General features: G+C 45.5%; 1 protein-coding gene across 6 annotated transcripts in view; it reads left to right on the forward strand.

Annotated features, from left to right (window-relative positions):
* Positions 1 to 12,127, forward strand: part of MVB12B (multivesicular body subunit 12B) — a 53,156-nt gene that overhangs the window by 9,548 nt on the left and 31,481 nt on the right. For all 6 annotated transcript variants that reach the window (XR_001558730.1, XM_015879485.1, XM_015879486.1 and 3 more), the window contains 3 exons: positions 1,922 to 2,018; positions 4,934 to 5,063; positions 5,455 to 5,574. Coding sequence is in view for 5 of the 6 variants with exons in the window: in XM_015879485.1 (XP_015734971.1) it covers positions 1,922 to 2,018; positions 4,934 to 5,063; positions 5,455 to 5,574 (347 nt within the window). In the remaining variant the exon portion in view is untranslated. The remainder of the gene's footprint in view (positions 1 to 1,921; positions 2,019 to 4,933; positions 5,064 to 5,454; positions 5,575 to 12,127) is intronic.

The raw sequence follows: 12,127 nt of genomic DNA on the forward strand, positions 1-12,127 counted from the left end.
AGTGATTAATGATTAATGTTGTGGAGCCAATTATACTTCAAGCAAATATTTAGCTGAACTTAGGTGACTAAGAAGGCAAACCTTCTTATGGCCAGATATTTGTGTTTTGTATGTATTCTCTGGGGAAGGAAATCACTAACAAAATCTTTAATAAAGGCAGCAAAAAAGTGTGTGTTTGCATTTCAGCAGCTCCCTTACACAAGCGTTTCCTCCTCTTAAAATGGAAGCTGCCTGCTCCAAATGATGATGACCATCTAGCTGTAATCACATGTAATGGTAACAAAGGAAATGGTAGTTTCTGAATCCAGGGGCATCATAGACATTTTCTTCCAGGATTACCTTTGCTTCTTGTTTTTTTGTGCCAATTCTTGAAAATTTCCTTGTGCTGTACATACGCTGCCCTATACCTGTAACCTTCCAGTATGCTTGTGAAGCACTGGGTTTATTGTTGATCAGTGCCAGTTGTATGGTCACATCTCCTGTGGAGGGGTGGAGACCATATGCAGTGAGAGTCCAATGCCTTCTGCTGTGTTCACTTAATTTTTCAGCTGAGGGTAGCATGATAACTTCCTCCTTTCCAGGAGGAACTGTTCAATTCTACAATGAATGCACTCCATCTAGTGGGTAATTCTGCTCTTCTTGGTGTTTTGGATATTCTCAGGGACTGAATTCTCAAGGGTACGGTGATATCATTTTGTACTTGAGCCTTTCCCAACAACAGAAAAGCAACTGTGACTTTGGAGGTTTATCACAGATCTTGAAATGAAAACCCAAGGCCCTGCCAATTCCCAGCTTTTCACCTTTATTCTGTCCACTTTCCTGCCATCCTCTACATTAAAATAAAGCTCTAAAGCTGTTCTTCCTGGGGTCGACGGACAGTAATTGTGTATTTCATCCTTGAGTAGCTGCAGTAGCAGCAATAATAGCCCAGAATAGGTAGGGAGGATACTAAACAGAAAGATTTGTGATTATTTGGTGTTAAATTTATCTGTGGCTACCTTAAATGCAAGGTTGTCAGAAATAATTACAGGATAGTAGCAACTACTGGCTATCAGAGACAGTGTAAGTCCCCTCAGTCAGTGTCTGTTGGGCTTTGGCATGAATCATCTGCTCAGCATGGTTTGGGAATACATTCCTCATATTTATGAGGAGTGAATTAAAGCAAATGTAGCAGGAGGGCTGTGGGGGTCTCAGCTGTGCAGCAGACGGAGGAATGAGGAGCAACACAGGCACCGTGCCTTGTGCTGGGGCTGTGAGGCAGCCCATCGGGGCGGGTGCTGGGCTGGGGCACCGCTGGGCAGCTGCCGTGCTGAGCCGTGCTCTGACACCTGATGGCTGGCGAGGAGCTCCCTCTCTTTGGAGGCCAGATTTCCCAAGATTGGTCAGCCTGCTCACACCTGCTGGGCTTCCCTCCCGAGGCTGCTCTTCTGTCCAAGCTGTGCAGAAGATGGCTTATTTTTTTTTCTATATTCATGTTTAGAAAGGCTGCATGGTAACTAAAGTATTGGGGTTTTTGCTTATGTACATGAGTGTAGATTGCTGGCAGCAGTGTTGGCTTTAATGAGAACTGCAAAGAAAATCTGGTCTCAAAACAATTGTGGAGGTTGTCATTCTGAATTGTGTTTTTAGCTCTGCAAGCCTTGATTAATGGGACAAGGCATCAGTTCAGAATTCATATGGACTCAAATGAAGTTCTTTGTTCCAGATGGCCTGCTTTTCTGGAGCATGGTTATGTTTGGAGCTAGAACTGTCTTTATTCAGTACTAATTAGCTAATGCATGTAATAACTTTGGCTGTGTCTGCATGACCCATCTTCTTGTAATGCTTTCTGCCATTGTTGTCAAAGAAGTGCTGCATTGCTCTTTTAGAAGCAGTGAGAGCACTGAAGTTACCTGATTAACTGTTTCTTTTCTCTCTTCAGAGTCACTTAGGAAATGTCTTGGTTGACATGAAGCTCATTGACATCAAGGACACTTTACCTGTGGGCTTCATCCCCATTCAAGAGACTGTTGACACACGTAAGTTGAGGCTGTTCTTCAGTCCTGTGCCCTGGTGCCTGCACAGCTGGAGGGCCATGTCCTGGGTAGAGGGGATGCTCTGAGTATGGCTGCTCTGTGAGGCACAAGCACATTTCTGGGTAGCTCTTTCCTATACTCCCCAGACTCACTAATACTGCCTGACTGCCACTGGCCTGCTTGCATGAGTGGAAAGGCAGAACTTGTCCTTCCATCTTGCAGGGTTGGACTGGGCCAGTAAGGGACTGAGCTGCCGTGCTGGGGGCTATACATAGGCGTGTACTGAAAGTGCAGGGTTTGTGCACGGTGCTGTGTTCATGCATGCGCAGCTTTGTACCACCTGCACAAATACAGAGTGCTGAGATGTTTGGGCTTGCTGAGAGAATCCAGGAAAATGGCTGTCCTCACTTCTGCAAGGCATTGGTGACTTTCTCAGAGTATTTAAGAGAGCAGTTCCTAAGCAGTGTCTTCTGATCCCCTGAGCCTTGTGGCAGCTGCTGACACTGCTGGCCTGCAGCAGGCACTGAGTGCTCCTGGCTTCCAGTGCAAAGGGACCAGGGGAGCAGCCCAGGGCAGATGGCTGGAGGGGTTGTGGGGCATGGGATGTGACTGCACAGTGACTACACAGGGTGCACGCTGCTGGCACCTGTCCATGTCAGTAATGAGATCCAAACCTGTCAGGGACAGAAAGGAGGCATGTGAACCTACTGTGCAGGGAATCATTCATCCAGATCTGCAGCAAATAATTTTTTTTAGTAGTCCCTGCTGAACTGGTTCTGATTTGAACACATAACCCAGAAGTGAAAAGTTCTGCAGCTTGGTGTTGGGTGCCTGAGCTGTCCCCCCTCCCTGGAGAATTTCCCAACAATTCCTGTGCATCCCTAGGAGTGTGGGGTAGTTGTCAGCTGCTGGTGCAGCGTTTGTAGCAGTGCTGGTAGAAAGGTGAGAGGAGAATTTGTCCTTAATTTAAAATGCATTGGATTTGCAGCCCATATAGAGGCACTGTCTGTATTAATGAAGTGGTGCATATCCCTGTCTCCATTAGCATGACTGAACACATTTCGATTGACTGTTTATAATATGTTTACTTAAAATTAACTCAGGTTAAGCATGAGTAATTAACGGATTCTGCTCCTAAACCAAGTTTGCTGCAGACTGCAGGCTCTAGCCAAGTGTGGAAGAGATTGAAGATCAAAGCAAACACTTGGCTTTGTGCTGTGCAAGTCGAATAAGGGGCACGAGTTTTGTTTAAATCTGGATGTTTTGGATATGTGAGTTTCTGTGTTCTCCTCTAAGTGACGCTTGGCTTACAGTAAATAGGTATAATGTTCCTTAGTGGTCTTGACAAAATTTTCAGATGTGAAAGCCTTAAACCCTGAAATAGTATCCTAAAATCTGTTTTAGACATGCCAAATAAAGGCCTTCATTTTTCAATGCAGGAATGGATTAGAGTTTTGGGGAATAGGTATTAGGCATCTATAAAAAGCATCTCAGTGAATGCAAAGGTGGGTGCTGTACTGTGACACACCTCAGTGCCGTACACTTGTTGGTACTGGATGGCAGGTTTCAAAGGCCAGGATGGATTGCTTTCTCTGAGATACAGATTATGGAACAGGGGGACTCTACAGAGATAGGACTGCTTGCCATCTGCTGAAGTGAGGGCATATTTTTATACTGGAGGTTATTTATTCATACTAAATTGCAGAGGTTTTATTTTCCAGGTGTTTTCAGATTTTTCATTCATTGTCTGCACTTTTCATTTTTCTCTTTATCTGTAAACTTCTGTCATGTCTTTTAAGTGTCTGCATGCACAAATGGAAACCTCACCTTGCTGACATGGAGCCCCACAGATTATTTAGGAAGAGGTGGAGCAGATCTATATCTGTGTACCAGTACCATGTATTATCCTGCGACTGACCCGTAACTGGATGTGGATTATCTGCATGCAGACAGACAGCAGCCTTGTTATACATCAAGTCATGCTACAGATAAGCCTTAACTTTGATGGGCTTGACTTATTCATAGTGGATAACATGGGAGCAAGTGAAATTTCCCCGTGATGCAGCATATGGAAGGACTGTGCAGGAGAAGCTTCTACCCTCTGAATACAGTGCAGACCAGCTCTCCTGTTGGGGTCTCAGCAGTTACTGCTTTGTAAATCTGGTTTTAACCCTACAAAGATGCCACAGCATTTGCAGTGGGAGTATCACTTCAGTGCTAACTGACAGAGTCAGGACAGGTTGTTAGCGCTTAAAATGTGTGAGAGTTGGACAGGTGAGGTTTATTACTAGCTACTCTACATGGCAGCATGTTTTCTGCTGTTCCTCAGTGCAGTTTGATTGGCTGTCTGGGAGCACTTGGCAGAACAAACTGCCTGGTTGCTTCAGCAGATACCAAGTCCGCTGAGTCAAATGCCCCTTAGAAAGAGGAGCTGAATGTGAGAATTGTATCATAGAATGGCTCTGGTTGGAAAGGACCATAAAGATCACCCAGTTCCAGCCCCCTGCGATGAGCTGCTTCCCACCCAGTGGATCAGACTCCCATGTAGCCTAGCCTTGGAATAGGAGGATATAAAAAACACTTGCCACTTCTTTTCTCTGTGCATTGTGCTATCATATATATGAGGTCTTGTCTTCTCTGCGTAGGGGAGTAGGAAGTGTTGGGTTATAACAGTGCCCAGTAATGAATCTTAAGCAGTATACAGAGAGTTCCTGATAGAAAATTTCCTCAGTCATCAAATGGCACTGTACTGTCTGGTTTGCTGACATATATCTGGGTTTTTTTTGGCTCAATTTCCTGCCATGATTATCTGTCTAATATCTGGAGAGACAATAAATAACATTTATACCCTGATCTTGCATAAGAAGAAAAAAAAAAAACAGCACAAAAAGCCCCTCTGTCTTGGATTGTTTTTGCAGAAGAAGTAGCTTTCAGAAAGAAGCGGCTGTGCATTAAATTTATCCCTCGAGATTCTACAGAGGCAGCCATCTGTGATATCCGAATCCTGGGGAGATCCAAGCAAGCCCCTCCTCAGTACACGTTCATAGGGTAAGTAGCACTACTCCTGAAGATGATCCCATAGTTTCAGTTGTAGCAAGGCTGAATGTCTTGTCTTCCTGTAATTACTACGTGGGTGTTCATAAGAACTGGAAGGGTCTGTGTGATTACAAGTGTTACTGACTGTGATGTGGAAACTAGTTAACCTGGAGGTGTTCAAGGAATGTTTAGACATTCTACTGGGGGACATCGTTTAGTGAGAACTGTTGGTGGCAGGTGGATGGTTGGACTGGATGACCTTGTAGGTCTTTTCCAGCCTTGGTGATTCTTTTATTTCTTCAATAAAACTAGTTCTTACTAGCAGAGATGTTTATGAAATTTGTCTGTGCTTTGATAGTTGTGCACGTATCCAAGATTGATGTCTTCTGTCTTGACTACCCAGGGAGTTGAACAACATGGGCATTTGGTACCGGATGGGCAGAGTTCCCCGCAACCATGAACCTTCACAGCCTGCTGCTCCTTCCCAAGCTTCATCTCCAACACCAGCTCCCAACCTGCCAAAGTGAGTTTTCTGCTTTCCAGCACTTTCTGCATTGTGCAACGTGGCATATTGTTATGAAAAGCTTTGCATGGTAGAATCAAGACCAGGGGCACCACCTCAGAATGAAAAACTGTATGGTATGTTTTCTAGTTTCAGTGTACATGTGAGTTACCCTGGAGGGTAGGCCAGAACCCTGTAGTCAAGCTGATTTGTTTCCTTGGCAAAAGTATGCATATAATCATTAGTGGATAGGGAGGCAAGTTCTGCTTGTTCTTCAAAATGAGCCCATTCATACTTTGAAATAGTAGCCCTTCTTTTTGTTGTTTATTGGACCCATCCACTGTGCTTCAGATTTTCAGCTGACACTGTGTAGGCAGAGCAGACCGTTCACTTTGCAGTGAATGACAAGAGCAGCAGTTTTGGGCAGACACTGGCATGGTGTCTGTCCAGGTTATTTTCTCTGTTATATGGAATCTGATTGTGTACAAATGCATGCACAAGTATACTTAACGTATAATAGTAGTCCTATAATGACAGCTTACTTGCTGCATTTCTCTGGAGAAAGCAATGTTGTTAAGTAACAAACCAACCTAGACAGATGTTAAACTGAGCGATTTATATTCCTGGATTTGATGTGAAAGCACAGTCATTTAAGATAGGCTTCTACTGGTGAGTCTGGTAGCACTGAACTGCTGCCCCAGCCATTGCAGGTCCCTTTGTTTTTTTGCTTAGTAGAACAAAATACGCATTTTTGCATTAGTTTTTTTAGTATTTTATTAAGTATTTGGCTAAAACATCAAAGGAGACAACAAAGAGTAATTCCAGGGAAGTTGTATACAAAGGTCACAATCATTCCAGAGAACGATGCTTTTAAACTGCTTTGAATTGAAAAACCTATTGAGTATATTTATAAAGCAGGTGTGTGTATTAGAGCCCTCAACTGCACCCCTAACTTGTCTGCTGTCTTACGGCATCTCTTTGACTTCTCCAAAGAGTTTGGGTGCTTTTTTTCACCATGAGATTTGCTCAGTCACCAGACATGCCTCGGCCCCCTGCTTGCTGTCCTTCCTTGCCAGGTGCTGTGCAAGCAGAGGTGCTGCCTTGTTTCTTGAGTGGAAATGGAGGCAGAAGAGGTGAAAAGTCATCAGGCTTCTGGAACCATTTGCCTTTCTCACCAGGAGTTGTTGCATTGCTTTGAAACTCCCCTGGCCATAAGCTCTGTGCTGGTGAGGGCCTTGCAAGATCAGATGATGTCCTGGTTTTAGAACACAGCTCTTCATTTTCTGTTTGCAGAAAATTCCTGCCCGGGCAGATTTTCACAGTAAAAAGAAAAATTGTCATAGAGAGAGAATGTCAATGGCAGTCCTTAATCACTAAATGTGGAAGGGTCACTTTATAGCCAGGCAGGGAAGGCTGCAGAACAGCTTCAGAGCTATTGGGAACAGGGCCAAAATTAGAGCTCAGAGCATCAGCAACAGTCTGAAAAGAAGTGTTTACAAGGCTTATATATTTTATAACCTCTTGTTGTACAGTTTATGGTTTACAATGGCTGCAAGGAAATTGGATCGGTTTTGTTTTACTTGCCAAATAAAGCAAATGTCAAAATAGTCAATATAAAATGTATTCTAATTTGGCTGAGTTAAAACAGCCAGTATGCACTGGAATAATTGAATGTTACATTAATGCCTCCTAGTAAAAACCACCTGTCTGTCGCCAGCTCTGCTCTCATGCCCACCATGTGATTTAGAGATAACTGTTACACCACCAGCCTGATCATTCGAAGCATCTTTCATGTCTGCTTTTTACTCTGATTATTTATTATTCAATATATTTTTTTAAGAAATAGAAATATATATAAGGGTACACCCTGGCAATATTTCATTATTATGGGAAACGCATGCTACTCAAGAAGCCTTTTCTAATACTATATCAGCAATGTAGTAAGTTACTCAAGTTTAACGTTTGTGGAAGACTGTAGTCACAAGTAACCTCTTATTTTTACATCACCATAGAGAGATGAGATTACAGCTGTAGCCAGTTTGCCATTTTATTCTGTGTGGATGAAATCTGACGGTAGCAGCTACTGCGAGTTGCTCTGCTACTGTGAGTGCTAAGACCAAACTGGTGAGCAGTACAGAATGGAGCTCTGTGGAGATCTGGCTGTTAGGCTGGTCAGGTATTTATGCTGTTCTCTTCAGTTGCTGGCTAGCTTTATAAAACAACTTTAAATCAAGATGTCGTGCTTGGGTCCTTCTGAGCAATTGTTAACTCCAAGTATAAACTAAACATGAAAAACACAACACTGAGCTTCTGCACAGCAAACATGTCTGCTGGGGTGAGCTCCTCACAGTGGGAGGTTTTAGTTTTTATACCAGCCATGTTTTCTTTGCTGGACCTTGATGCAGGTTACTGATGGCCATCAGTGGAGGCTCATCAGAGCTTTGTTCTGTGTCAGAGGTTTGACCTCTGCAGCTTGCTGTTTGGCAGAACACTGCTTCCTTTCTGTGCCGAGGGGTTATGGCTCACATTAGAGCTGCACAAGGGAAGGCTTTGTTTGGTATTCTTGCTGGACTGCATATGTTATTTTCTGGCCACTTCTTGGAGTTCCATACTGCAGGCATCTGTCTCAGTGGTCTCTAATGGCTGCAGTAGCACATGCCAGCAAGGATGGCACGCTGTACTTTTCTGAGAGGCATCAAGTTCCTTTACTGCCTTATCTGTCCAAATCCTCTGACAGCCCCTTGGCATTAATGGCAGCCTGGAGAAATGCCTTCGCAGACTCCTATCCTGGAAAGTTGCTGCTAAAGAGCTGTTCCTGTTGACTTGAGTCACCAGTGAGTATGCAGTGCAAGTCCCCTCAGTTCCTTGCACTGTGATGCATGTGGCCCCAAATACTAGTAATGCCAGTTCTGCATGTGGCTGCATTTTAGGTACAGTGGGTAGTGCTCCCACAGGAAGAGGTGCCAGTAACAGGCCATTCACCTGGCCCTTGTCATGCTTCTGTTTCAACCAGTCTGCAAGTCAGTGACTGCAGTGTGTATATTGGGGACCTGCAGGAATGCGCGTCAGCAGCACATAAGCAGTGCCTCAGTGCTCAGACCTTCTCTGGCGTGGGCTCTGCCTGGGCTGGCAGAGGGCTGCCATGCAGTGTTCCTTTCTTCTCTGGTCCACCTGCAGCCGGATCAGCTGAGAGCCCAGTGCTGACCTCCGCTCATTTTGCCCCACGACTCCCATGTCAGCTGCAGCTCCTGCGATGTGTGCGGCCCTTTGGGATCTACAGAGCACCACCACCACCGGGCTGCGGCCGTTTGTCAGCTGTGAGCAGGTGTCAGTCAGCGCTGCTGAAGGGTGCTTTGCAGTGACAGACATAATTGCACTTAACTTTGTGTGTGGATGTTATCAATCTGTGACAGATACTTTGGGAAATGGAGCACTCTGATTGCAGATGATGTGTCACAGGCGTTCAATCTTCCTCTTGGAGAGACTGGGATTCAGTCACAACTTTTACTTGTTGATGTCAGGTTTTGAAAATATCAATAGTCCCTGACCCCAGGAGCCACTCTGTCACGCCGTGTGTGGGGCTGTCACCTGCAGCGGGCTGGTGTCTTTGTGCCATGTGGCCATGGCGGGGCCTGAGCTGCTCTTGGCCTGCAGGGTGAGCCTGCAGCGAGGGGCTGGGCAGCTGCTGTAGCTGCTGTTGGGGCCCAAAACCTCCATCAACAAGCAGAGAAGCCAGGTTTTCAAGTTGATTTATTAATGGCATTTGAACTTTGTCCTGTGGGCTTGGAAAAGCGATCAGCGTGTGGCTGCCTGCTGCAGATGATGATGTGCAAGAGGTGGCAGCTAATAAAGCAGCCATGTACCCTGGCTTAGTGGCACACCAGCCCCGCTCTGTGCAGTGGGGGAACTGCAGGAAAGAAAGTCTCTGCTTTCCTTGGTTTGTAAGTAGCAACAATAATATTGAGAAGTAGCTGTGTTAATCTTCTCTTGAAGGCATTTGGAACAGTTTTCTTGGAAATGCTCTGGAGGAGGTTCTGAGGTTTCACCGCTTGCCTGTTCCAGTGAGGAGCACACCAGGACTTCAGGAAGCTGCCATTGAGCAAGGACAGCCCCCACTGGCAGCCTGGGAGCTGGAGTCTACCTCCAGACCCTCATTTGAATGAAACACTGCCGCATACAGAGCCCTTTGGGATTAATGGCTTTGATTTGACTGGAAGCCATTCAGAAACCTGCCTGAGAGAGCTCTGTCAGTGTAGTCCCTTTACGAAGTCTAAAGAAGCTGGTAGCCCGTGGCTTGGACAGGCACACCCTTGGCTGGGTAAGGAACTGGCTGGAGGGCTGGGCCCAGAGAGTGGTGATGAATGGAGTTCAGTCCAACTGGTGGCCGGTCGCAAGTGGTGTCCTCCAGGGGTTGGTGTTGGGGCCTGTCCTTTTCAGCATCTTTATTGATGACCTGGATGAGAGGGCATCAAGTAAGTTTGTAGATGACACCAAGTTGGCTGGAAGTGTGGATCTGCCTGGGGGTAGCGAGGCCCTACAGAGGGATCTGGGCAGGCTGGAGAGCTGGGCTGAAGCCAACGGGATGAGGTTCAACAAGACCAAATGCCATGTCCTGCACTTTGGCCAAAACAACCCCAGGCGATGCTACAGGCTTGGGGCAGAGTGGCTGGAAGACTGCGTAGAAAAAATGGACCTGGGGGTATTGATTGATGCTTGGCTGAACATGAGCCAGCAGCGTGCCCAGGTGATCAAGAAGGCCAATGGCATCCAGGCTTGCATCAGAAAGGGCAGCCAGCAGGAACAGGGCAGTGATTGTCCCCTGTACTCAGCTCTGGTGAGGCCACACCTCGAGAGCTGTGTCCGGTTTTGGGCCCCTCAATGAAAAGACTTCGAGGCCCTGGAGTGTGTTCAAAGGGCAACAAAGCTGGTGAGGGGTCTGGAGCACAGGGCTTATGAGGGGCAGCTCAGGGATCTGGGATTGTTCAGTCTGGAGAAAAGGAGGCTCAGGAGAGACCTCATTGCTCTCTATAACTACCTGAAGGGAGGTTGTAATGAGTTGTAGGTTGGCCTCTTCTCTTGTGTAACAGGTGATAGGACAAGAGGGAATGGCTTCAAGCTGCACCAGGGGAGGTTCAGTCTGGATGTTAGGAAATACTGCTGCTCTGAGTGTTCAGGCAGTGGAGTGGCCTGCCCAGGGAGGTAGTGGAGACACCAACCCTTGAGGCATTCAAGGAACATTTGGACGTTGTGCTGAGGGACATGGTTTAGTGAGATCTATTGGTGATGGGTGGATGGTTGGACTGGATGATCTCGTAGGGCTTTTCCAACTTTGGTGATTCTATGAGATACATTTTTCTGATAAGTTGTACTCTAGAGTTCTTCTGATTAAAACTAATTTGCAATTAATAAAATATATTCTTTGACTTGAATGCTTAGATCACTTGAATCATGAAATGCAGCCAAATATTCTTGTTTTTAAATTATTTACCCTGTTAGAGACCAGGGATGGCATTGCAGGTTGCAGATAGAAAGCAATGAGACAGGCGTTCAATTGAACCTTGGAGGAGGCGTCTTCCACAGCCATAGCTGCAGTGAGAAGCAGACTTGAAGGCAGAAGTGAGTCCAGACCTGGTTCCTTGTTTGGCTGGGTGAGCAGCACTGGCATACATTGATCCAGAGTCTACTTCCCATAAGGAATTTGCTATGAAACTACACTGACTGTATGGCTCGCATCCAACTCAGCTGTATGAAGATGTGCAAAAATTGGTTGCAGTCCAGTACATTTTAGTGGCAGAAAATGATGATTAGGAAAAAATGTTTAAACAATATGAGTGGTTTCCAGGCACAGGATTCCTTTGCAGCACTTGAGCAAGAAGGACGTTTTCTGTAGCTGGGAAATGTTTGATTGATTTAGCTGATTTTGAGGATGCATTGAAAAATTTGGGGGAGTGCTCTGGGTGAAGCAGCTTCAAAAGTGGCTTCAATATCCTTAGAATCATTTTTCTTTATAGAACTCTGCTCCTAGTATAGTAATATTCCTGGAGGCTTGTTTTCTTTAGGGTGTAGAGTAAGGTCATTAAATACGAACCAAAAGTATTCATTCAAAGAAGCTATGTTCTCAGTTAAATAAGCCCTATGGGGGAACCGAGCACTTTTTTTCCCTAAAACTTGTATGTTGTTTCCTATTTAATATGATCTCTGCCACTGTTGATTTGTAATCTGTGCTTTCACCCCGCAGTGCATGTGGTTGTGTTCAGATATTTCCTTCTTTAAATCAATCACTTTCACCATTTTCCAAAACACTTTTCGAGTTTATTGCTTTTAGTAAAGTGTTTGGACTGTCATTATTTATTACTGGCAAAGTGCTGACAATGTGCTCTTCCCAGATGAGTCTTTACAGGGGTATTTGCTTGGTGCGGGGCTGCGTGCTGGTGGTGTGGGGCAGTTTGGGACTCAGCTTGGCACGGCCCCAGGCTCCACTCTGATTAATTTGGTGGAATTTAAAGTCCTAGCCCAGGAAACCTGTGCTGCACAGATCTGACTTTCAAGCAGCGTAAATTAAACTTGTTGGTCT

This window comes from Coturnix japonica, chromosome 17, assembly GCF_001577835.2.
Source record: "Coturnix japonica isolate 7356 chromosome 17, Coturnix japonica 2.1, whole genome shotgun sequence".
In the NCBI taxonomy this organism is placed as follows: Eukaryota; Metazoa; Chordata; class Aves; order Galliformes; family Phasianidae; genus Coturnix; species Coturnix japonica.